The following is a 22,655-nucleotide window of genomic DNA, read 5'->3' as shown; positions in this document are numbered from 1 at the left end:
AATAACATCTTTTCCTCACCCATTGCAAGGTTTATGGCTAAGATTCCTATAGCAAAAGATAGATGAACAAGAGAAAAGTGAAACAAATTTATTTAGTATAAATTTTATATGACACAAGTGCTTTCAAAAACGAAGACCCAAAGAAACAGGGAAATCTGTATTTCTTTTTTTTTTGACAATTGTGCAGAAGTATGATTGGAGGACAAAAGAGTAATTTAACGGTAATAAACTGGGGAGAACTTAGTAGGGCCTGTTTGTTTAGATTCTTCTTGGTTTTCATGAGTGACAGTCCTTCCCGCTGGGTATAGGGCAAGACACCTGTCATATGAGGGTCTTCAGGGTATAAGGAAGGGAGAAGGTCAGAGAATGACCTTCCTAGGTTTTCTGGTCTGCTTCCGGGATAAAAGGTGAGAGAGACTTTGCTGCTTCTGCTGTTTTGTCAAATGCCAAAGTGCCATATTTTGAGCTAGTGTGTCCTGAGCCCTATTAGTGTTTAGGATTTTTATTTTTTATTTTTAGTGGTTGTCTTTAAATGTGTACTTTTTTAAACAATGCTCTTAATACCTTGTTTTCTTATTTGACTTTTACTCTGTGATTTATCTATTTTTATTAGTGTCTTTCAATTCTTCAATTCCCATCATTGCCTATATAACAAACAATAACTTTTCTATTTCCCTCATTCTCTCTCTTCTCCTGATTTTTAAGTTGTATTATTTTTACTTTTTCACAACATATTATTTTTGTGTAGTTGTCTTCTATTTTCTCCCCATATTTTGTTCTTATCTGAAATCTACATTTAAATATTTAAAATGCTTATTTTCAGCCTTTTTGCTGAAGTTTTCCCAGTTATCTCTTGGTTGGATAAAGGTTGTCATCTAATAGAGTCTTTAAGGACTTATGGGTGCAGAATTTCCTTAATTGAAAACTGTTACTTTTTATAGTCTTGGTACCTAAAGGGAAACTTGAATGGGTATAAATTTTTCAGTTTACACTTTTAACTCATTGAGTTTTTTTTAAAAATGCAGTTTCATTGCTATCTTCCTTTGAATGTCTTATGAAAATTCTGATGCCAGTCTAACTTTTTTTTGCTCTTATTTGATCTTTTTGTCTGTAGGCTTTGAAGATTTCTTTTATCCTAGAAATTTAATGGTTTTACATGGGATATGATTTAGAGTTGATTATTTTGAGTTAATTTTCCCAGGTACCCAATAGACTTTTTCATTCTGTAGATTCAAAATGTTTAAAAATTTCTGACAATTTAAAATTAAAAAAAATTTTTTTAGTTCTGTTCCATTTTTTTCTTCTTTGTTATTCCAATGCTGTTATTTTTTTCCTTGCTTGTCTTCCATTTCTACTACTTTCTCTTTGATCTTTTTCTTTCTTTATTATCTATTGGTTTCTTGCATTTCTGCAGTGCTTCTTGTGAAATATGCATTTGAATATGAATGGAATATTTGAGAACATTCATATTCTGACTTGGGCATTTAATAATTTATTTTACATGTCTGAGATAATTTTGTCTTTTTCTTCTGCTTTTTCCTGAGTTTTATCACTTTTCACACCTTTCTGTTTTTTTTTCCATGTCTGTTCTTAGTTTTTGAATTCCAACTTAAGGTGTCTTTTCATATCCCAAATTCTTGTTTGAGTATATTAATTTCATCTGGAGTGTTGCCTTCTATAATAGTTTTCTTGTACTTTGTGGTTGTTTTGTTGGAGAGAATTTACCTCTCAGTATGTGTTGATTTTCTGTCTTTTTTTGTAATACCTCAGTATGAGTCTGTTCATCATTTTTTTTTTTTTCTCTGTTCACTTTTATGGTATTGGGGTGTTTTACAGGATTTTTAGCTCATTGGCTCCCTCTTCTGTCAGTATAACAAAGTCCAGGTACATTTGTGAGTTTTTTGTTTTGGTGGTGGGGGAAGGTATGTGGTCTCTAAATTTTGGCTCTCTTGTCATCATGTAGGATTCCGAATTTTCCCTTTTTGCTTCTTTCTCTTTTAACCATCCAATAGCCACAGGGCATTTCTCTTTTCCTTTTTGTCTTATTTCTTTCCCAGAAGCTATGTTTTTCAAAAACTAGTCCTTAAGATTGTGCCTGCTTTTAAGTCCCTTCCCTATAGTCAGTGCTCTGATCTGCTTGGGTACTTTTTTAGTATTTTGAGACTTTGGGTTGACTTTGTCTTTCTTGTGGTGGTTGTAGATGAACCTTAAGGTCATCACTAATTCCTTTCTTTCTTCGTCATAGTTTTCACACAGTACCTTTGCTTGCAACAAAGCCTTGTGGCAGAACAGGGGTGGGGGCAGGAGCATGAGAGATCACTTGCTGGGATTAGGTGTTTTTTTCTTATTTTTACTTATAGTTGTTTTGGATTTTGGACAATTTCTGCTTTCCAGTTATCCTGAGGACAATGTAGTTTTGTTTATTTTTCTTATTGTTCTATATTGTTTTTGGAGGAAATATTAAGAGATGGAGACCTAAGTAGCCACCATTGTCAACCCAGGAGTTCCCAAAGCTAAAAGTTCTAAAAGTACATTTTTTGACTATTTTTCTTCTTTTTGAGTTTTGATGTCATATCATCTCACTTAATATGCACAACTCTGTAAGGTAGATAATATTATCTCCACTTTACAGATGAAGAAACTGAATTCCTGCAAAATTAAATGACAGGGGAGACCACACAACCAGAAAGTGAGAAAGATGCTAATGAAATCTAAAATTGTATGATGCCAAGCTCTTATTCTTTCCACTACATTATGCCATTTCCCTGAGTACTTGAACTTAAAAAAAAGTTCATGCATTAACAAAAGACTGCAACCTAATACATTTTAGTGATTATCAATATAAACTGTCAGTTTATTCATTTGTTCCTAGTCCCTCTTATTGAACTGTATTCCTGTTATATTTTTAGTAGCTGCTTCTCTACTGGCTTCTACTCCTTGACCTTCTAAGGTACATCATCTTGCCTATAAATGAGATAATGCAGGATAAGTGCTATCCCATAGAAAAATAGTTCAACAGATGTCACTTTTGTTTTTTTCCTAACAGAGCTTCTATTCTATCTCCCCTCAAAGCAGACCTACCGTTATTTCCCTCTTAGGCGCACTTTCACTTACGGAAGGACTAGTGCACACTCGTCTTGCTTTCAGAACTCACTGCTATCCCTGAGCCTAGTCTTATCCTGAGGCTGTATAAACTCCTTGCTTCATAGAAATGATAGCCCCAAGTAGCAGTTGGCCACAGCTTTTTGGCTGCATGCTTTCTGGAGTGGGGTATAATATTGTCTGTAGTTTTCTTTAAAGTAATTTAATCTGCACCTTAGGGGTGCTTAGTTAACATTTTTGAAGTACCTTAATCATGAATCTACACTCCAGGGGTAGTTAGTTAACATTTGAAAGACCCTAATCAAAATTCTATACTCCAGAGGCAACCAGTGCATCAGATATTGCTCTCATTCTGCACCAGTGGGTGCATTAATTAGAATACAAGATGTAAGAAGTAATTTTTCACTGGTGAAAGGAATGGTATTTAAGATACATAGTTGGCCAAGTAAGTACTTGCACAGAGACAAGACATGAATGTGGGATAAGGATATGAATTTGGTGAGGTCAGCAGCCTTCCAGCCTAAGCAGGACCTTGATTTGGTCTTGTGCTTGCAGCCCTTGATAGAGGATTTTGATGCTCATCTGGCCAGTGGAGCATGTTACCCCACATGGGCCAAATCCAGCTGCCTCTGCCTCCTTCTCCACCCAGAGCTCACTGGATTCATACTCTGGCTTCACTCACTGTATGCATTTCTTATCCACAGAAATATTACTCTCAATTGTGAGCCAGATGATTCCTTTTTATGTTCTTAATTTATACTTTATATATAATTATGTTTTGAGCAGATTGGATATCTCAAGAGTGTGAATTTACAGTGCCATTTTGACCAGAAGCATACAAATTGTTTTAAATGGTAACTTCCTTGTTATTTTTGACTTGAGAATTTTATCAGCGTTCTGAGGCCAGGTTCTCATCTGTGGGGCAGCATTGTAGATAAGTAATTTGTTTGTTACTATAGTTGTCTAATTGGGCTTGATAATGTTTTTGAAGGCTCCTTTTTTAGATTCTGTTCAAAGTGACAGACAGTTCTCATGTTACACAGGGATAATATTATATTGTTGAATATAACATGTAACAAGTTACATAGGTCGAAATCATATATACGAATTTTGCATAATTTATATATCATGCATTGTAAAAGGAGTGACATCTATTAAGAGTTTCTATAGTAAACACTACTATTGTCTTATATCTTAACTAACATGTATAAATATAAATGACATAATATAGTTGTCTTCTGCAATTTGGTGACATGTATATAGGTACGGCATATATTACTGTTCTTGTCCTACCGAATGTACTGAGGAAAGATAACAGCTGTGGACTGGTGGTCTAGATTGTTTTCTATACTCACTGGGAGACAAAATAGTTTTTTAAACAAAATATTTGGCTGCATAAATGGATCATTCAACTTGTTTATCTTTTTTTTTAAACAGGCCGTCTATAATATAGGTATACCTTTAAATAGCCATAGGCCATGTAACCAGAGATGTATAGATTTAAACTATATTTACTGGAATCATGGAGTTGTAGAGCTTGAAAGGGCCTCACACACCATCTATTTAATTCTTTCAACCAGATTCTTAGTTAAACCCTCCTTTTATGAGTCTTGCTTAGCCTCAATCATGGGCACGATTTATATCCACTTAGACATACATACCTACATATCCATATCTACATATACTTAAAGCTGTGTGTGTGTATAATAAGAGACACTTGGACCCAATAGGATTTTAGTAGAAACAATTGGTTAGAGGCCATTAAAATCTTTTAATATTTAGCACTATCCCATCAGTCAGTGAAAGTCTTTAAAACCATGTTTGAGAAATCTTCACTTGTTAAGATCCTCACAACAAAAACATCAAAGATAAGGGAATTGGGAAAGGAAGTGTAAAGTATTTCCAGTTTTAAAGTGTTCTAAAACCTACATACTGGGTACATTTTATAGCATGAAAGTCTGTACATTTTGTTCTAACTGTGCTGTGAGGCCTTACTGAATTTCAGTTAAATTATTTTAGTACAGGGCTTTTTCCATAAAGCACCGATAATTCTATCTGACCTCACAGGGCTTTTGTGATTATTAGACTAGTCATGGTTGATTATATTATCCTTTTAAATTGCCTTTTAATTTTCAGCTGATGTAAGTGAAATAGATAATATAAATTAATTAATATTGGATCTGTTCAATGTTTATGCTCTAGGAGATTTCGGGAGACAAACAGAGAGATAAGGTTCTAACCAAATGTGCCATTTGGAGCTGTGGCATTTTATTACACATACCTTGCTTATTTGTTGTTTTTTTTTAATGGGTTATATGTCATATTAGTGTGCATATAAGAGGCTATATGCCACTGATCTCAGGCCTTATTGATTTAAGCTACATTTACCTCAGCACCAATCACTCTTGGGACAGGTAGCTGTGATGTTCGGGTGGCCCGTTGTATGTGTCATGTTTGTGACTCACATGTGCTCTTTTGTGAAGAGCGTTTTGTCTCAGTGAAATTCCTATTACATTTTTTCCTGGCTGAAGCTCTGCTTATAGTTTTGCTTATTTCCGCCTTCTGACATGCTGAATTTAGAAGCCTCCTCGGCTGCTAAGTACTTTCCCCCCTCACTGTGGGGTGGGTGGAGTACTGCTGGATGGAGTACTTCTGTGGCCTCAGGTGTCTAGCTTCTTTATGTACAAAACAAAACCAGGCACTGAACTGTCTATTTTTGAGTGTTACATTTGGAAATATTGGTGACTGTTTTTGATTTGCCTCAGAATTGTCATGTCCTCTTTAGAGGCTAAGACTTCTTGGTTTTACTCCAAATTTTATTAGTATTAGAAAAGTGTATTTGTTAAATACCCTATCATCCAATGCCCTCCCATTGCAAGGAAAACCACATGAATCTGGTCATTATGTGCTTGTCTCTCCTCATGGATTTCAGGGGTTTCTTGAGTCTAGTAAGACTGACATCATGGATAAATATGTAGAGGATTTATTCAGCTAAGCACAAACTTGTGTAAGTATATTACGTATGTAATTAAAATGCCTTTGGCTCATATTTAAGTGTATTGTTTATTGTGGTAAAATATATGTAACATAACATTTACCATTTTAACCACTTCTAAATATACAGTTCAGTGGTATTAAATACATCCATGGTGTTGTGCAACCATTATCATCATCCATCTCCGTAACATTTTTCCTCTTGTAAAACTGAAACTCTGTACCCATTAAATGATAAGTCCCCATTCTCTCTTCCCCATCAGGCCCTGGTAACCAACATTCTGGCTTCTGTCTCTATGAATCTGACTACTCTAGGTTCCTCATATAAGTGGAATCATACAGTATTTGTCTTTTTTGTGATTAGCTTATTTCACTTCACATAAGGTCCTTAAGGTTCATCCATGTTTTAGCGTAGGTCAGAATTTCCTTCCTTTTTAAAGGTAAATAATATTTCATTGTGTGTATATATCACTTTATTTTTGTTTTTTGTGTTTTTTTTTTTTTTTTTGATTGTTGTAGGTAGTTTCCGTCCTAAGGGTCAGCCTGGGTGTTAATTTAAGGTCTTCTCAGGTCTTTTCTAAGCCTGTGCCTTTACCTGGTCATCTGCAGTCACTTTCTAATTTTTCCTGTATACACATTGTTTTTGAATGTCCTAGTCTTTAATGTCTGGCTCCCAAAAAGGGAGAAAGAAAAAAATGAAAGGGTAGGGGGAAGAGCGCTGACCCTTAAATTCCCTGGAAGTCACAACATCACTTCCACAAGAGGGGAGGGGCTTGAAAATTTGGAGGAGGAGCAATAACAATGGCCACCCACCTCTTTGTACCTCTGTTATTAGAGGAGGCAATCAGCTATTGGAGCATGGATCCTGATTTTTAGAGGGTAGGATGCTTTTTGCCCACCCTCTCTCTCACCGTCTAGGTGCAAGCTGCTCCTCCCTGTACCTACAGGTACAGGGATGCCTGCCATGGAGCTTGGAGTGTGGACGGGTAGCTGCTTCTGTGCTAAGAGCTGTAATTGACCAACATTATTACATTTTACCATCTAAGCCTTCCTGTGAAAGTTGCAAGCTTTCAGTTGACTCCAGAGTTCTAAAATAGTTACCTCAGACAGGTGCTGCCAATTCAATTGTTATCTAGGTGGGGAGAGAAATTCCTGGTACTTCCTATTCTACCATCTTCCTGAAATCCTACTTAAGTGCATTTTGTAAGTTGGGAGACCCCTAAAAAGAAACTGAGGAGGATAGCACACGGAGGATTCCATGTCATCTAAAGCAGAGGTTTTAGAGACTTTTTGTAGCAGTTATAAGAATTCACTCCATATACTGGGATATTTTTATTCTTCCCTAAGTAGATTTTGATACCATTTCAATGGTGAACAACTTAGAATGGCTTGTAGTCTAGCTGAGCCTAAATCTACTAACGAAGAATACACTAATTCTTTCAGGATATCACAAATTTAAAAACCTTCTATTTGCTTTGAGGGTTGGAGGACGGGGAGAATGGGGAAGACTTTTGACTATTAGGCTCCATCTTGAGGCTTGTACTCACTTTTGCTTTTGTATGTCTTAGTCCAGCCATTTGTAAGATGAGAGTATTATTTTGTGCCAGAGCTTTGTAACCTGCTGTCTTTTTGGCAGTTTGTGAACCCCCTGAATTCATATGTGAAATTTTGTGTATATATGCATTATTCAAAGGGAAAGACCTATGGCTTTCAGTAGATAACAAAGATCTCAAGATCACCAGTCCCTCCCTCCCCCCAACACCCCACAGGGGTTAAGGACCAGTGTTTTAGGCTATTTCTTCCATTTCAAAATGGTTTGGATGAAAGCTGTAGTCTAAAGATCTACAGAGGTTTTTGACATATGACATTACTTCTCAGAAAACTTCCATGGATTATTAGTAGGATCTGTCTCATATAGATAATGTTGTTATAGCAGACGTATGCTTAAAGTAAAATAAGAGGTTATTCTTTTGTATTTATGAAATATCCCTTCATTATTCTTTTTCCTCAAAGTCTTGTCTCTCTTGTACATATTGTTTTTTCCTTTATTTTTCATTCTCTTTTTAAATTTGTTATAATTTTAACTTATTTACCTTTTTTCGCCCCACATGTATTTGTAATGTCTTTTTCTCCAGCTGCTTATCACTTCTAATGAATAAATAGGAACTTGAGGCTAAGAACCGGCTCTTTAGAATTCTCCCACGGCAGCACATATGGCATTTTATAAACAGTGAATGCTTTAAAAATGTCATGAACCAGCAGACTCATAGCAGAAATAGTCTATGGAAAACTTCCCATGGATATTTACTTGCTAATTTTTAATTGCTTCCACCTCTTATTACTAACTGATGGGTATGATTTGAAGAATATGAATGCTATTTTGTAACTCTTGGATAGTTACTATGCAAAAATGACTTTATTGAAAAATCTTGTTTGATTCCGTTAAGGGAATAATCAAAGCAGTGATCCCATTTATTAGACTGCTGTTTTTAAATTTTATAATGGAATCTGTATCTGTTATTATTATTTTATTTTGCAGTGAGGGAGATAAACCTGCAGGACGTCAAGGAGGATTTAGAATTGGATCCAGAGGAGAACAGCACCCTCTTTATGGGTATCCTTATCAAGGCGCTGGCCAAACTGAAGAAGATCCCAGAGACAGTAAAGGCGATCAAAGAGCGCTTGGAGCAGGAGCTGAAGCAAATTGTGAAGAGGTCTACAACCCAGGTGGCAGACAGTGGCTACCAGAGGGGAGAGAACCTCACCGTGGAGAACCAACCAAGGTCGGTGGGAATGCAGTTATGTTTTTGATAACCCTGTTTATTGTACATTTTCTAGAGTGGGGCATAAGTAACTTATCTTCTGTTGATGTTATTTCCTTGAACTTGGGATACTGTAGCCCATACGAACTCAGACTGGTAAAAACAGCTTGACGAGGCATAATTCAGCTCTCTGGTTTTTGATGTTATTGAGAAATTTTAAAGTCTGTTGTTCATATTCAAATACATTGAATGAAAAATTTGGACATGCTTATGAATATTGCTGATATACAAATACATTGAATGAATAAATAAATTGAATGAAAGAATATAGCAGTTATTGAACATGTATTGAGTACTAAGCAGTGCTCTAGGTAATTTATATGTATTATTTAATTTTCATGACAACTCTGTGAGGCAGTTATTAGTACCCACATGTTATAGTTAGGAGAACTGGCGCTCAGAGATTAAATATTAGCTGAAGCCCGTAGAACAAGTGCCTGATCTTGAAGTTGAACATAAGTCCATTTGATTCTAAAATTTATGATATTTCTTTGGTCTCATGCTTTCTTCTTTAATGCATTGTGATATTTGCCAACAGGCAAATCAGCCTCAGGAATCCGTATATTTATTTAAAACAACAAATAGGATTTGAATTTCATAATTATTATTTCATAAAGAGAATACTGAAATTGTTCACATCCTAACTGTGTTACCATACACTGGGAGATCATGTTTGCCAAACAAGATTTAAGGGCATAATAGACTAATGCTGTCTGACAGTGGAACAAGATATTTGAAATTGGAGCTTTCCTGGAAAATCAAAGATTCACCATAAAAGGTTCTCTCTTCCCTCCTCTTTCTTCTCTGCTTCTACCCCCCAAATACCCACATACATTAGACATGTACAAAGGCAGGAATTTGCTATAAAAGGAAAAGGCCAGTGGAAACTATAGTTTCATATGAGAACAGAGGGCAGGGTAGAGCATGTCTCCTCATTTGCTGAAATGCCATGAGCTCCTGGGAGGTGACAGACAGTGCATAGAAAGGGTCACAATCTTGTAGATGCGTTGTTAAAGAAATTCTGTTTGTACTTAGGGCTTTAACATTTTTTTAAAAGAGGATAAACAGATTTAAGGAGAAATAATAATAGCTCATTTAGTATAGACTTCCCCAGACTTACTTTGAATACTTTGGAAAAATTAATAATAGTCTCTTTGTTAATACATTTCTGTATTTTTTTGTATATCTAAATAACATTGATTTTAATTATACTTTAAAACTCTTCAAAAATTACTTTCCTTGTAAACTTCATTCCAAAATAGCATCGTTGGTGAAAGAAACTGTCATCTGTCCCTCTCTCGCCACAGAATATTTCAGAGTTGAACGTGTGATGGGTTTTAGAGAACAGACCTCACTTTGTATCCCTGTTTTGTAGTCTGCAGGAATAATACCTGTCTTACAGGGTTGCTTGCTTTACATGAGGTTATAAGGTTGCGGTGCTTAGTAGAGTAGCATCAGTAAGTACTATTACATACAGACATGCATACATATGTACATGCATGTATACATGTGTGTGTGAATACATGTGTTTATTTATTATTTGTATCTTCCTGAACTTTCCTGTTCTTTGACTGCTGATATCATGATCCCGAGAAGCTGGGGAATGAGTCTTTGAACTTTGCTTTTCTTCTTTCTCTGCCTCGTGCCTGGATTTCTCTGAAGACCTTTTGACTCCTTACTAATAAATACTCTAGAATTCTGGTTTGCTATTTGCCTTGTTGCTGCAAATCCCTAGATGAATACCCTGAACTTTCATAGGGAAATAACATTACTATAGTATATATTGGAAATAAACCAAAAGGGCACAGATCAATAACTTTTCTGCAGATCTCATTACAATACCCTTAAAAGCACCGTGTCTTTCATAGGATTTTGACCTCTTCCTTTTCCATTGCCTAAGCCCCTTCCAGAATTCATGAGTGGAAATTATAGCACTAGAAGTAGAAGGTCAGCACACTGCCTCAGGAAATGCTAAATGTTTCTCTGTGAGGAATGAGTCAGCAGCAGGGGTTTTTTCCCTTTAAGTTTTTTTTTTTTTGTTTCACAGTGTTTTAAAAAGCTTTTTTAGGCAGGATATATTGGACACTAATAAGTGAGCAAGCTGTCTGCCTTGGTTTCATGTCTGTAACATTATCCCATTTTATAAAACATACAAATCCAAAATTTGGGGCCCCCACCCTTTATTATGAAATAAAATAGGACAGAGAAAGGAAATAATTGGGATAAACCACTTTGTTAGAAGATCAAAGATTAAATTCCTGAAAAATTATTTCAGAAGACTGGGGTTCCAAATGACTGATAATTTTGAGCTAGTGTATGGTAGTTGTGTGCCATCAAATGCTTTAAAACTCCTCAAGAATTAATTCCCTTGAATTAATCACAGTCATTAAAAAATGATCAGCATTGTTGGTTCTAGATGACTGGAATTTTAGAAAAGATATTGTCAAATTATCCCTTGAAGCTTGTGTGATGCTATGTGTGCTTTGAACTTTACTTACGAAGGTGTTAGTGGCATTTATAGTATTTCAGAGGGAAGTAAAATCACAATACTTGGCATTATTATTATTATTATGTTAACCATCCAAAGAACCCTATGACTAAAGATATAAGACTTTGTTGTTTTTCTTAAAGAAAGTTGGAGCATAGGCAAAAGGAACCATGAGTCTTCCCTCCCCTACATGCATGTTGCATACTTCCTCCCTCACCTGCCAAAGAAATAGCCCGTTCCAAAGCATTAGCTATTAGAAGACAAGATACCAGTACTGCAACTTTCCCTAAAAGTTTCATTATTCAGCATCATCTTATTAAATATATTCTGGTTGTGATGCATTGCAGGCCTATTTTCATTTGTCTTTATGTAAAAGGAATTAATGTCGTGTGCTGTTTTGCTAGAAATGTAGAAGGAACCAGGCTAGTGAATTCTGTCTTGCTTTCAATTCCTGCAGAGCCAGAATACGTTCCCCGCCAGTTTTTAAAAATCACTCTGGTGACCTACTTATTATTTTATTTTATTTTGTTTTTGATCTCCCAAACTATCTGTTGTCTATTTATAGGAGAAATATTTTGTCTTTTCTATTAATTCATAATCTATTAGTGTCTTTAAACCTCCACTTTCTACTAAAGGAAAATATTCAACTTCTATTATTGCCAACTTGATAAACATTAGGGTAACATGTGACTTGCTAATTTACCAGAACCACCTGCTACCCATTATTTCCCCAGAAAAGACAGGCAGTGTCTTCAGCTTCAGATGGTGAATGTGGCCTCCAGCCTCTGCTTTTCAGAACCAATTTCTTCAACTCCTGCTGCCTAATTGTTGATTCTTTCCCAAAATCTAGCTCATGAGTATTTTCATGTTATTTTTATTTCAAAGAAGCTGGAACAAGTTCTGTTATATTTAACAAATAGGAAAAGCACAAGGAAGAGATGGAAGAAAAAACATTCTTCTCAAAGATGCAGTATCTTGTCAAGAATATGGAAGAGAGAAGAATGTGGGAAAAGAGAATGATTGGCATGTGTGAGGCAGCTACTCCATCTATTTGAAAATGGGCCTGTTTAAACGTGAAGGCAAAAATTTATTGCAGGGGGGCATGCTGGAGGCCTGCTCCACTTTGGTAGAACACTTGGTCTTAAAGAGGGCAGAAAGGATTGAGTGAGTTGGAGCCATGGCTGCCAGGGAGGCCTTTCTTCCTTTTAGGAGACCATTTTGAGATGTTCATTGACCTCTATTGAGAAGAAGGAAGATTAAATGTCAGATATGAAAAGCAGAGAACCTTACATGTTTTGTGCTTGCTGTAATATTGAAAAAATTAATGGAAAACACGGGAAAGAAATATACTTTAATGCTGAAAGTAGTTGTGTTTGCGTAGTATGGTTGTAGGTTTTGTTTTTTCCCCCCTCTATTTTACAATGTATATTAAATTATAGTGAAAAATAAATTATTTAAAAATTTAAATTATTCAAGTTATTTTAATCAAAAGAAATCATTAGAAATGCAAATGCCTGTTGGGGTTATGAGTGTTCACAAAACTAAATTTTAGTATGGAAAAAAATGTAATACCTGTTTTTAGACCAAGTGGACATTGTTCATTAAGTTTCTTTTTATGATACATGTGTATATCTGTGTGTGTTTGGTTATTTATTGACTGCCCCTAGAATGGAAGAAAAGAGAGAACTAGCATGCTTTGTTCAGCACCATATCTTCAGAATCTAGCACAGTGCCCACCTGACCCATAATAAATATTTGTTGAATGCAAGAATGAATTCTACATGTATTGAATATCTGCCATGGACCACACATTGGGCTAAAATGCTCAACAAATCAGACGTTGTCTCTGTCCACATGGAATTTAAAGGAGAAGAAAGGCATTGAGTAGAGAACCCTCATATAACTGTGTTATTCCAAACTGTGGTGATTGCTGTAGAGGATAAGCAGAGTGTGCCATGAAAGCACATAACCATGGGTGGGTACCTTATCTAGTTTGGGTAGGTGGGCTTTAGGAGGTAGCTTTTTTAAAAAAAATAATAAAGTGGGGCAGCTTTTATTGTTGCTTTATACTAGTTGTAGTTGTCAAGCTTGGCTCATTTGATAGCACCTACAAGTTGTCCTTCTAGTTAGTCAGTTAGCGTGACATTGACACATAGGGTGTGAGAAGGAAAGCAGCCAGATTCTTGGTAAGCCATTTTCACAGTATGTGCTGACCTCTGTGGTTGATTAAATTTTGATTATTGCCAAGCGTGCTTTTCTTAGAGATGATACTAATTTTTCATGTCATGGATAATGTTTGAGAGTTCCTATATTCCCTTGCCAACAGATTGTATTATCAAATCCTTTTATCTTTGCCAGTCTGAGAGGTGAAAAATGATATTTCCAAGGTGGTTTCGGTTTGCATTTTTCTTCTTATGAGTGAGGTTAAACTCCTTTCCATTTGTATAAAAGTAATTTGTTGTCATGATATCTGTGTTATATCTGGATATATTGCTTCAAAATAATTTGGCTTGAGAGTGGGTGAAGATACAGCTATAATAAACCATGAAATGATGCTTACTAAGGAAGTGTGATGGGTACAAGGTAGTTCATTATCCTATTATCTTCACTTTTTTAATGTTTGAAATTTCCAATAGTACAATGCTCACATAATGTTTATTTCCTTTTCAATGAACTGTATTTTCCTAGCACGTCTGCCTTTTAATTGATTGCAGTAACTCTTTGTATATTTAGGAAATTAGTTCTTTGGGATTTATCTTGCAACTCCCCCTCCCCCACCCCAGTTTCTCTTTCTTTTGATTTTGTGATGTTTCTGGGCATGCAGACATTTGTTTAATTTTTATGAGGCTTATATTTATCAATGTTTTATTGCATAGCTTCTGGGTTTTGTCTTAAACTTAGATCTTCTCCACTCTTAGATTATAAATAAAATTTCCAAACTTTTCTAGTATTTATATAGTATCATTCTTAATATTTATATCTTTGATACCTTTGGACTCTGAAGGTGTGGCTACACTGCTTTTAAATAGCTCTGACAGTTATTACACTGTATTTTAAGGGATTGTATACCCCTTTTGTTTCTGCCACCTATGCTATCCATCATGTAATTGATTGTCAGTGTTAGCTGCATGACTGCTGAACAATTCTAACACTGAATCATATACTTTATAGTCATGGTTCTTTTCAAGGTTGATATTTGCCTCATTTCCTAAAAGTCTGCCCCACGCCCCCACTGCCTTCTCAGTCTATGAAGGCTGTAGGTTTTTAGAAATATATTGAATTATTGCTCCAAAATTTGAAAAAATACACTTTTAATATATTTTTAAAATTTGGAGTCCAGAACTCAGTATGAGGACATACTGATATAATAGAGCATTGTTATAAAGTGGTTTTTATCTGTTAGAAAGTCTAAAGGCTCAGGTCCCAAGGTTAGTTTTATAGTACAAGTACAGTGTTTATGGAAAGAGAAATAATTGAAATAGCGCTCATGATTTCTTTTATACCTGTGGCTAGAGTCAGGCATGCGTTTCTTTTTCACATAAGTAGCATTTCCTTTGCATCTCTTCTTTCTGTATTAGTTACTCTTCTAAGTACCTGAAATGCGAGACTTGGTAGAATCGGTCATTTTATTTTACAGAAAAGTCATTTAAGAGCAGCTTTGAAGCAAGGTCAAGCAATTGTCCTTGTGGTTTCTTGTAGCCATTCCCAAGCGCTGCATGTAGCACCTGGACATGCTTGGAATCAGGAAGGGCCTCGATGTAATTTAGATGAGTAGTTAATGCGAATCAAAGCAAGCGGGAAGCAAGTAAATTTAACTTCAGTGATTATGATTCCATTTGATTAAATCTCTACTTTTGATTACACGTATCAGTGAGAACACGCTTTAAATATACCCAACTATTAAATATTGAAGGGGATGAATAGGATGAACCAGGGACATATAGAAGAAATTCCACTATTCTTCAACTAGGATATATCCCCTGCAGCTTTACTGAAATATTTTTAGAGCAAATGAAAGGAATTAATTCTTTTACATATGGGACTTATTACTCCAATTGTTAACTAAAATATACAACTCATTACCAGGGAAGGTCCCAAGTCTATATACTTTCTAGTAGGACTTAAATAAATTAATTGATAATAGCTCCATAGCATATAAGGTAAATTAGTAATGTCAATAATGTTTATAGTACTTTTGTAAACATGAACTTGCAGAGCTGTCTTTCTGAATTTATATTGTCCTTTGATTATAGTCTTTAGAAAACGGTGTCTTGGCTGAATAGGCTGGAGAGCTTACTCAGTATTATCACTGCTTAAATCTTTGCTTTGTATTTGGCAAAGTAAAAAACAAATCTGTTCTTGATTTCTCTTGTTTTATATACTACAGCAGGTTCAAATTAGAGATCTGACCAGTTAAAGGAATAATAGACAAAATGTATTTCATGAGTTGTTATAAGTGTATTTAGATGTCAGGCATCATGCTGTATCAAGGCTATTTCTCTATCTGGCAGATAGTGGGAGCTGCCTTAGGTCTTGTCATTTTTGTGCACTCATTAGTGTTATAATACAAAAGGTACTCCAAGTTCAAACTGACACTGGATCTTTTCATTGCAAAAACTAACTAACTAACAAAAAAACTTGTGTCAAATGAAACTCTGCCGTTGGTGATGTGCAGGGGTGGTGTCATATGTAATTAAAGCCCCTTCATTTGTATCTCAGGCTGTGTTTCTATTATCTGGGCTTCTCTAGCTCCTAGCCCATCCCCTTGCTATGGTCTCTAATCGGATTGATCTGAGAGTTCACAAGATGGGGATTAACTTTGCATTTGCATCCTGATTTAGGGCTGGGTACATATCAAATGCCCAAGAATTTTAATGAGTGAATAAATAAGAAAAAGATGCAAAGAAGATAATTTTTTAATAAGAGCAAGTGGTTTTTTTTTTTTAAGTTTCAGCACTACTCACAGTGGGTCCAAGGATCCACAGCACCAATGTCACTTGAGAGCAATGCAAATTGTCCCATGGAGGGGGTGATTAAATTGGAACCTTTGGGTGCAGTCTCACAGTTCTCTATGCTTTAGATGATTCTTATGCATGCTAAAGTTTGAGAACGCTCTTCTTAACATCACAAACATCATAGAGTGTTGCAGTTTTATAACATTCATGCTTTGCAAAGCAGTCTGCCATCTGGTATCTCACCTGAGTGGGCCTCACCACTCTCCTTATCACAGGCAGGGGTGTTATTGTTAATCCTAGATTTACCCAGAGAAATGTAAAAGCCGAAATAAATAATTTGACAGTTCGTTGGTGGTAGAATTAAGATTAGAAGAGGTCTTTTTCCACCATGTAAGTTTGCTTTCTGGCTTATGTAAAGATAATGTTCCTAACTCATTTCCTGGGCCTGAGTTTCTTTTTCCTCAGAAGGGCAGTATTTGCACTGACATATCCATTTTCCTGCCCATGCCCCCCTAAGTGAGCCATGGCAGGCCTCTCGGAGATAGCTGGACCTGTTAAGAGGTGGACTGAGCAGCCACAGAATAAATGGATGCTAATTAGCTCGCTTGAGAGTCAAATTTAGTTAGCTACACAATTCCTCTAGAGACCTTGTACATTCATGTACTAAGAATAATAGACAACAAAGTGCTAAGAATATGCACCTAAAATCTTAACTTTCGTTAATTCTGGAAAGTGGATTTATGGATAATTTTTTCAATGTTCGGCTATGATGAAATACTACTTTAGGAATGAGGGACAGGCTTTTGAAAGAATGATACTGCTACTTCAATTGAAAGAAAGAGGGCCTGGGTTTATTTTCTAATTTTAGCCACTGATTTACCATGCATCAGAATTAGAGGTTTGAGGTCATCTCTTTAGAATTCAGAGACCTGACTTGACAAGGGGGGAAGTGACACAGGAAGGAAGGAAGTGACTGGAGTCAGGACCCAGCTCAGTATTCTCGTTATTTTTACTTTATTTCATTCTATATTACTAATAATTTTTTCCTGTTCTTTTCATAGTGCAGATGGAGAATTAGTCAGCACTCTTCAAATAGTAACTATTTTTTACATGAAGAAGGTTATTAATAAGTGGTAAAACTTATCTCTCTTCCTTAAAAGTAGGTATTAGATAACCTTGAAGATTAAATGGGATCTGTGTCCTATTTGAAATGAAAAATACTAGCTCAGCTGACCTTAAGAAAATGTGTGAGATGTAGCCAGGTAAAACTAAGACCGTTTTGGTATAATAGATGATCAGTTTCTTTTAATTTTTCATTTAAAATCTAAAGTCTAAGTTCACTACTGTCTTACCTTTTCGAGCATAGTGGCAGGCAAATAACCATTCTGTGATTATTGCCTTTGTTTGTCAGTGGGAAAACATAGAACCCTGATATTAAGGTCTCAGCAGGTAAGTAGTAGAACAGAACTGACTTCTACCTTGTGTGTATCTTTGCTTCGTGACCAAGTAAGGCATCTTCTTGGCTGCAAACTCAGGTTTTCCAGCCAAATGACTAATTCAAGGTTCCCTGGATGTTAAATTTAGCTTCAGATAGTCTTATCTCACCTTAAATATTGAACATTTTTCACAGCTTGATGATGTAGCTTTGCACCATAGATATTTCTTGGCTTGTGCAACTGTGACTGTTCTTTAACATTTGCTGTTTCTTACTTAGCCCTCTGCCTTTTTCCCGTAGTGGCACTTGAAGATGAGATACATAGGAATCGCTGTGGGTAGGAAGTTAGTAGAAGATCCAGGGGAATAAGTAACATTTTACTTACATCTGTAAGAAGACTGTTTTTAGAACCTGCCAGGTAATTGGATGTGTGTTTAAAGAATACCTTATTCATCTTGACACTTTTCTGGGTTTTTTATTTTTTACATAAAATGGATTCTATTGCAGTAATTATTTACTTGTTTTTAAGAGACAGGATCTCTCTCTGTTGCCCAGGCTGGAGTGTGGAGACGTGATCTAGCTTACGACTGCAGCCTCAAACTCCTGGGCTCAAGTGATCCTCCTGAGTAGCTAGGGCTACAGGTGCATGCCACCACGCCTGGCTAATTTTTTTTTTTTTAGCCTTACTTTCTTAGGGTTCTCCTCCATTATGTGACGGCTTTAGCTGTGTGCTCCATGTGGAGGAAGGACCCCAGGTCAGTATCTTTAATCCTAGACTTCTCCTAGTACTGCCACCCTACATTGCTCGTTCTTTTGCTTATGAACTTTGGCTTATGAACTCTTTTGCTTATGAACTGCAAAATTCGACTGAGTGTGAGTGTTTTCTCCATTCTGGACATTGGGCCAGGTGTTGGGGGAGAGGTATTTTACAAAGAAGGATAAAATAGGAATTCTGCCCTCACTTTCTGGCCCAGGAGGCTGTGCATACCATTATTTTGTGGCTTCTCTCAGTTCATTGTAACAGTTTGTTTGGAGAGACTATAGAATCACAGAAGAATGAGGGCATCAGCTCTTATTCTGTGAATTGGGCCTCTTTTGGTCATAAGTGATAGAAAGGCAAATTGAACTAACTTAATCAAAGAGGGTTTTTTTGTTTGTCTGTTAGGATGATCATATGTATCTTACAGAATATAAGCAGGGTTTACTAACCAAGCTGTATGAAAGACAGATGCAGCCCGGACTTGGGAACATCTGGAATATCTCTCATCTCCCTTTTGTTCTCTCTAGATGGTAACTGTTAAAGGTACAGAAGTCAATTGATTGTAACTTTTAGTTTGCTTTTTTTTTTAAGTGTACATTCCCATACATGATTGCATATAATCCTCACAATCAATTTATGATTAGGAGACTGTGACTGAGGAACCTGAGATTTGGAGAATTCCCATGATGTGTTGAAAGTCTCATGTCTGTTTAGCAGAGAGCTGGTACTGAAGTCTAGGTTTCTAATGCCAGTGCTTTATAATGGCATTTATACTGCATTGCTATCCCAGGACTAAGAGTTTCTTTCAGCTGTGATGCTGCATTATGTATCATTGCATATTATTTTGTGACTTTAGAAATAACCTGTGAGAGGGGCATGTGTCTGTATTTTTTTCTGAAGGACAGAAATTACAATTAATTGAAATTCAAATCTCTAAGGTTCTTAGGCTTTTACTATTTAATAATTCAGTTCAGTTTAGGGAATGATCAAGTAATTTAATGATTTTGCATGTTCTCTTGTCTGTTAGATCAGTGGTGAAAATCTTGATCCTAATTGTATGTAAGCAACTGAGCTAACTGCAACATAATGTTTTATTTCTACTTTCATTTACTATTTTGTGGTGAGAGTGGGATTGGGAATGATTTTAATGGGGCTTTGTGTGTTTAGGTCATCCTGAATGTGTCTGCAGCTAAAGGCAAATGCTTTTCAGTCTCTCGTTGTGTGGGCAGTTAGTTGGAGAGTGTAAAGGAATATTAACATATTTCAGTGTATTTCTGGCAGCATTAAATTGGGCCAGACTAGTGCAGATTTACATCCTGTTTATTTGAGTGATCCCCAGTCTCTTTTATTCTTTGATGCATCAGGCAAGAATCTTCTTCCTTTTTCCTTTTCTTTTCCAAGGAGCGTACACGCTGGCGAGGGACAGTGTGCCTTTGTAAAGTGTGTGATTGACTTTGGCTTCTTTTTGCTTATCAGCCATTCACTGGTCATCCCACTGCTGAGTTCCCTTCAAGGCTCCTCGGAAACCCTTTTTGCCAGCCTCACTGGTGGCCTGCACAGTGTAAATTTCTCTCTCTTTACCTTACTTGACCTGTGTGTAGCCTTTGACTCTGTTGATATTCTCTTATCCTTTTGTCTTCTAAAATCTTCCCTGGCTTCCTTCTTCCTCTCTAGATACTTTCTCACCGTCTTTTATTTCCTGGAGTGTGGGCTCTGGACCCTGCTTGCTTTTCTTATTCTGCATATGATCTCTGAGTGATCTCGTCCTCTCAAATATTTATCACTTTTTAAGTTTCCAGTATCAATTTCTCTCCTAAACTCCATACATGCATATGCAAATACCTAAGGCCAAACACCTTAAACTTAACATATGCAGATCTAAACCCAACAATTCTCCTTCCAAATTTCTAACTTAATTTTAATTCTTTCTCTCTCTCCCTCTGGAAAAGTAATCGTCGTCTTCAGTGTTGTTCAAGTGAGAAATCCAGATGACAAAGGAATTCCGAACCCTCCCCTCTCTTTAGTATTGTGCCATTTGCCTCAACTAGTTCTATTTTCTAATTTGGTCCTTCTAGCAGCTCTGTGAGGCTCCTAGAACAGATGGGGATACTTGGAAAAGTTGAGAAATATTTTTCATAATTAAAGGTGTAGAAAGTATCCGTGCTGGAAAGGAATGGAAATTTTTTGTTTCTTACAATGTTGCTCATGTAAGAAGGAGAAACAAACAACAAAAACCAAGTGAACAAAAAGGGAAAAGTTAATATCCTCACGGTGGTAAGAATTTAAAGGAATCAGCTTTCATGATGCGTCACTTTTGTGATACCAGCTTCCTCGTTCGCTGTTCCATGTATTTCCTCTTCACTGCTGGACAGGTGTTAGGCCTTCACTGTCCTTACTCAGAGTCACAAATGCTGTTTTATTATTTTCTTAAAGACAGCTATATTGAGATATAATTCACATATTATACAATTTACCTATTGAAAGTATACGATTCAGTGGTTTCTAGTATATTCATAGGGTTTTGCAGTCATCACCACTTTCTAGTTGTGGAACGTTTTTGTCCTCCCTAAAACAAACTCCACATACTTTATTCATCATTTCCCACCCACCCCGAGCCTAAGTAACCACGGATGTATTTTCTGTCTCCAAAAATTTGCCTATCCGTAATATTTCATATAAATAGAATCATACAATGTGTAGTCTTCTGTGACTTTTTTCCACTTAGCATAATAATTTCAAGGTTCATTCCTGTATCAGTACTTCATTCCTTTTTATGGCCAAATAATATTCTATTGTGTGAATATACCACATTTTGTTTATCCATTCATCAGTTGATGGACATATGGATCGTTTCTACCTTTTGGTTGTTATGAGTGCTGCTATGAACATTTTTGTATAAATTTTTGTGTGCACGTGTGTTTTCATTTCTCTTGGGTATATAGCTAGGAATAGAATTACTAGGTCCATATGGTAACTCTATGTTTAATGTCTTGAGGAGCTGCCAAACTGTTTTCCAAAGTGGCTGTGCCACATTGCATTCCCACCAGCACTGTATGAGAGTTCTAATTTCTCTACATCCTTACTAAACACTTTTGATTGTTTATCTTTTTGATTATAGCCATCTTGGTGGATTGAAGTTCTAGCTCATTGTGATTTTGATTTGCATTTTTCTGATGGCTAATGATGTTGAGCATCTTTTTGTTTATTGGCCATTCATATTTTCTTTGGAGCAATGTATATTCAAATTCTTTGTCCATTTTTAAATTCAATTGCCTTCTTTATCATGAGTGTAAGAGTTCTTTAGGTATTCTAGAAAGAAGTCTTGTATCAGATCTATGATTTGCAAATATTTTTTCCCATTTTGTGGATTTCCTTTTCATTTTTTTTTGTTGATATCATTTGAAGTATAAATGTTTTTAATTTTGATAACTGCAGGATTTATTAATAATATGGCATGATTTTGCTTTGGTAAGGTAACAGAGAACTTTTTTCTCTTTGAAATGGGTAGAGGTCTCAAAGTAGGTACAGCTACAAGTAGAGTCTCCCCACTTCTGGTCTCTTTCTAGCTACTATTACACCTCCTTTCTCTCTTCCCTGTATAGCCTGTCTTGTGGCTATGATGGCCACACTATAGGAACAGAACTGTCTTGGCCTTGAACCTCTAAGAGGGGCAGAAGCTGGCCATGTATCAGCATTTTATCAAGGGATGACTATTTCCATGATGTTAATAGATACTATGAATTTCATCTTACACCTCATTTCTCTACTGGGTTTGTTTTCTAAATGGAGCACGGCTCCTGGTTGCTGAGCAGCTGTTGTTCTTGACAGACAGACTAGGTGTGCAGTCATGGAGCTCGTTGGCCCTGGAGATAACCAGATAACGGTACCCCTAACAGAGGAGCCACTTCTTTTCCATTAACACTTTGTTCCTGGTTCACAATCCCGTACCTAGAACTTCATGCCATTGGGACATTGGACCCCAGTGTGCCTCAGGCTTCTGAATGCCACGGATCAATACAATTTCAGAAAATGCTGTGGTATAATATATAATTATGAAGTTTTAATTTTGTTCATTAAGGACATTTGGCAACATAACTGC

The 22,655-nt window shown here is 36.3% G+C and overlaps 1 protein-coding gene across 3 annotated transcripts in view; it reads left to right on the top strand.

The window, feature by feature from the left end:
• EXOC4 (exocyst complex component 4) overlaps positions 1-22,655 on the top strand; it is a 721,344-nt gene that overhangs the window by 78,235 nt on the left and 620,454 nt on the right. For all 3 annotated transcript variants that reach the window (XM_045564932.1, XM_045564934.1, XM_045564933.1), the window contains exon 6: positions 8,636-8,879. In XM_045564932.1, coding sequence (XP_045420888.1) covers positions 8,636-8,879 — 244 coding nt within the window. The remainder of the gene's footprint in view (positions 1-8,635; positions 8,880-22,655) is intronic.

Source organism: Lemur catta, chromosome 11, assembly GCF_020740605.2.
Source record: "Lemur catta isolate mLemCat1 chromosome 11, mLemCat1.pri, whole genome shotgun sequence".
Classification (NCBI taxonomy): Eukaryota; Metazoa; Chordata; class Mammalia; order Primates; family Lemuridae; genus Lemur; species Lemur catta.
Note: the sequence above shows the minus strand (reverse complement) of the source record. Positions and strands in the feature narration are given on the sequence as shown.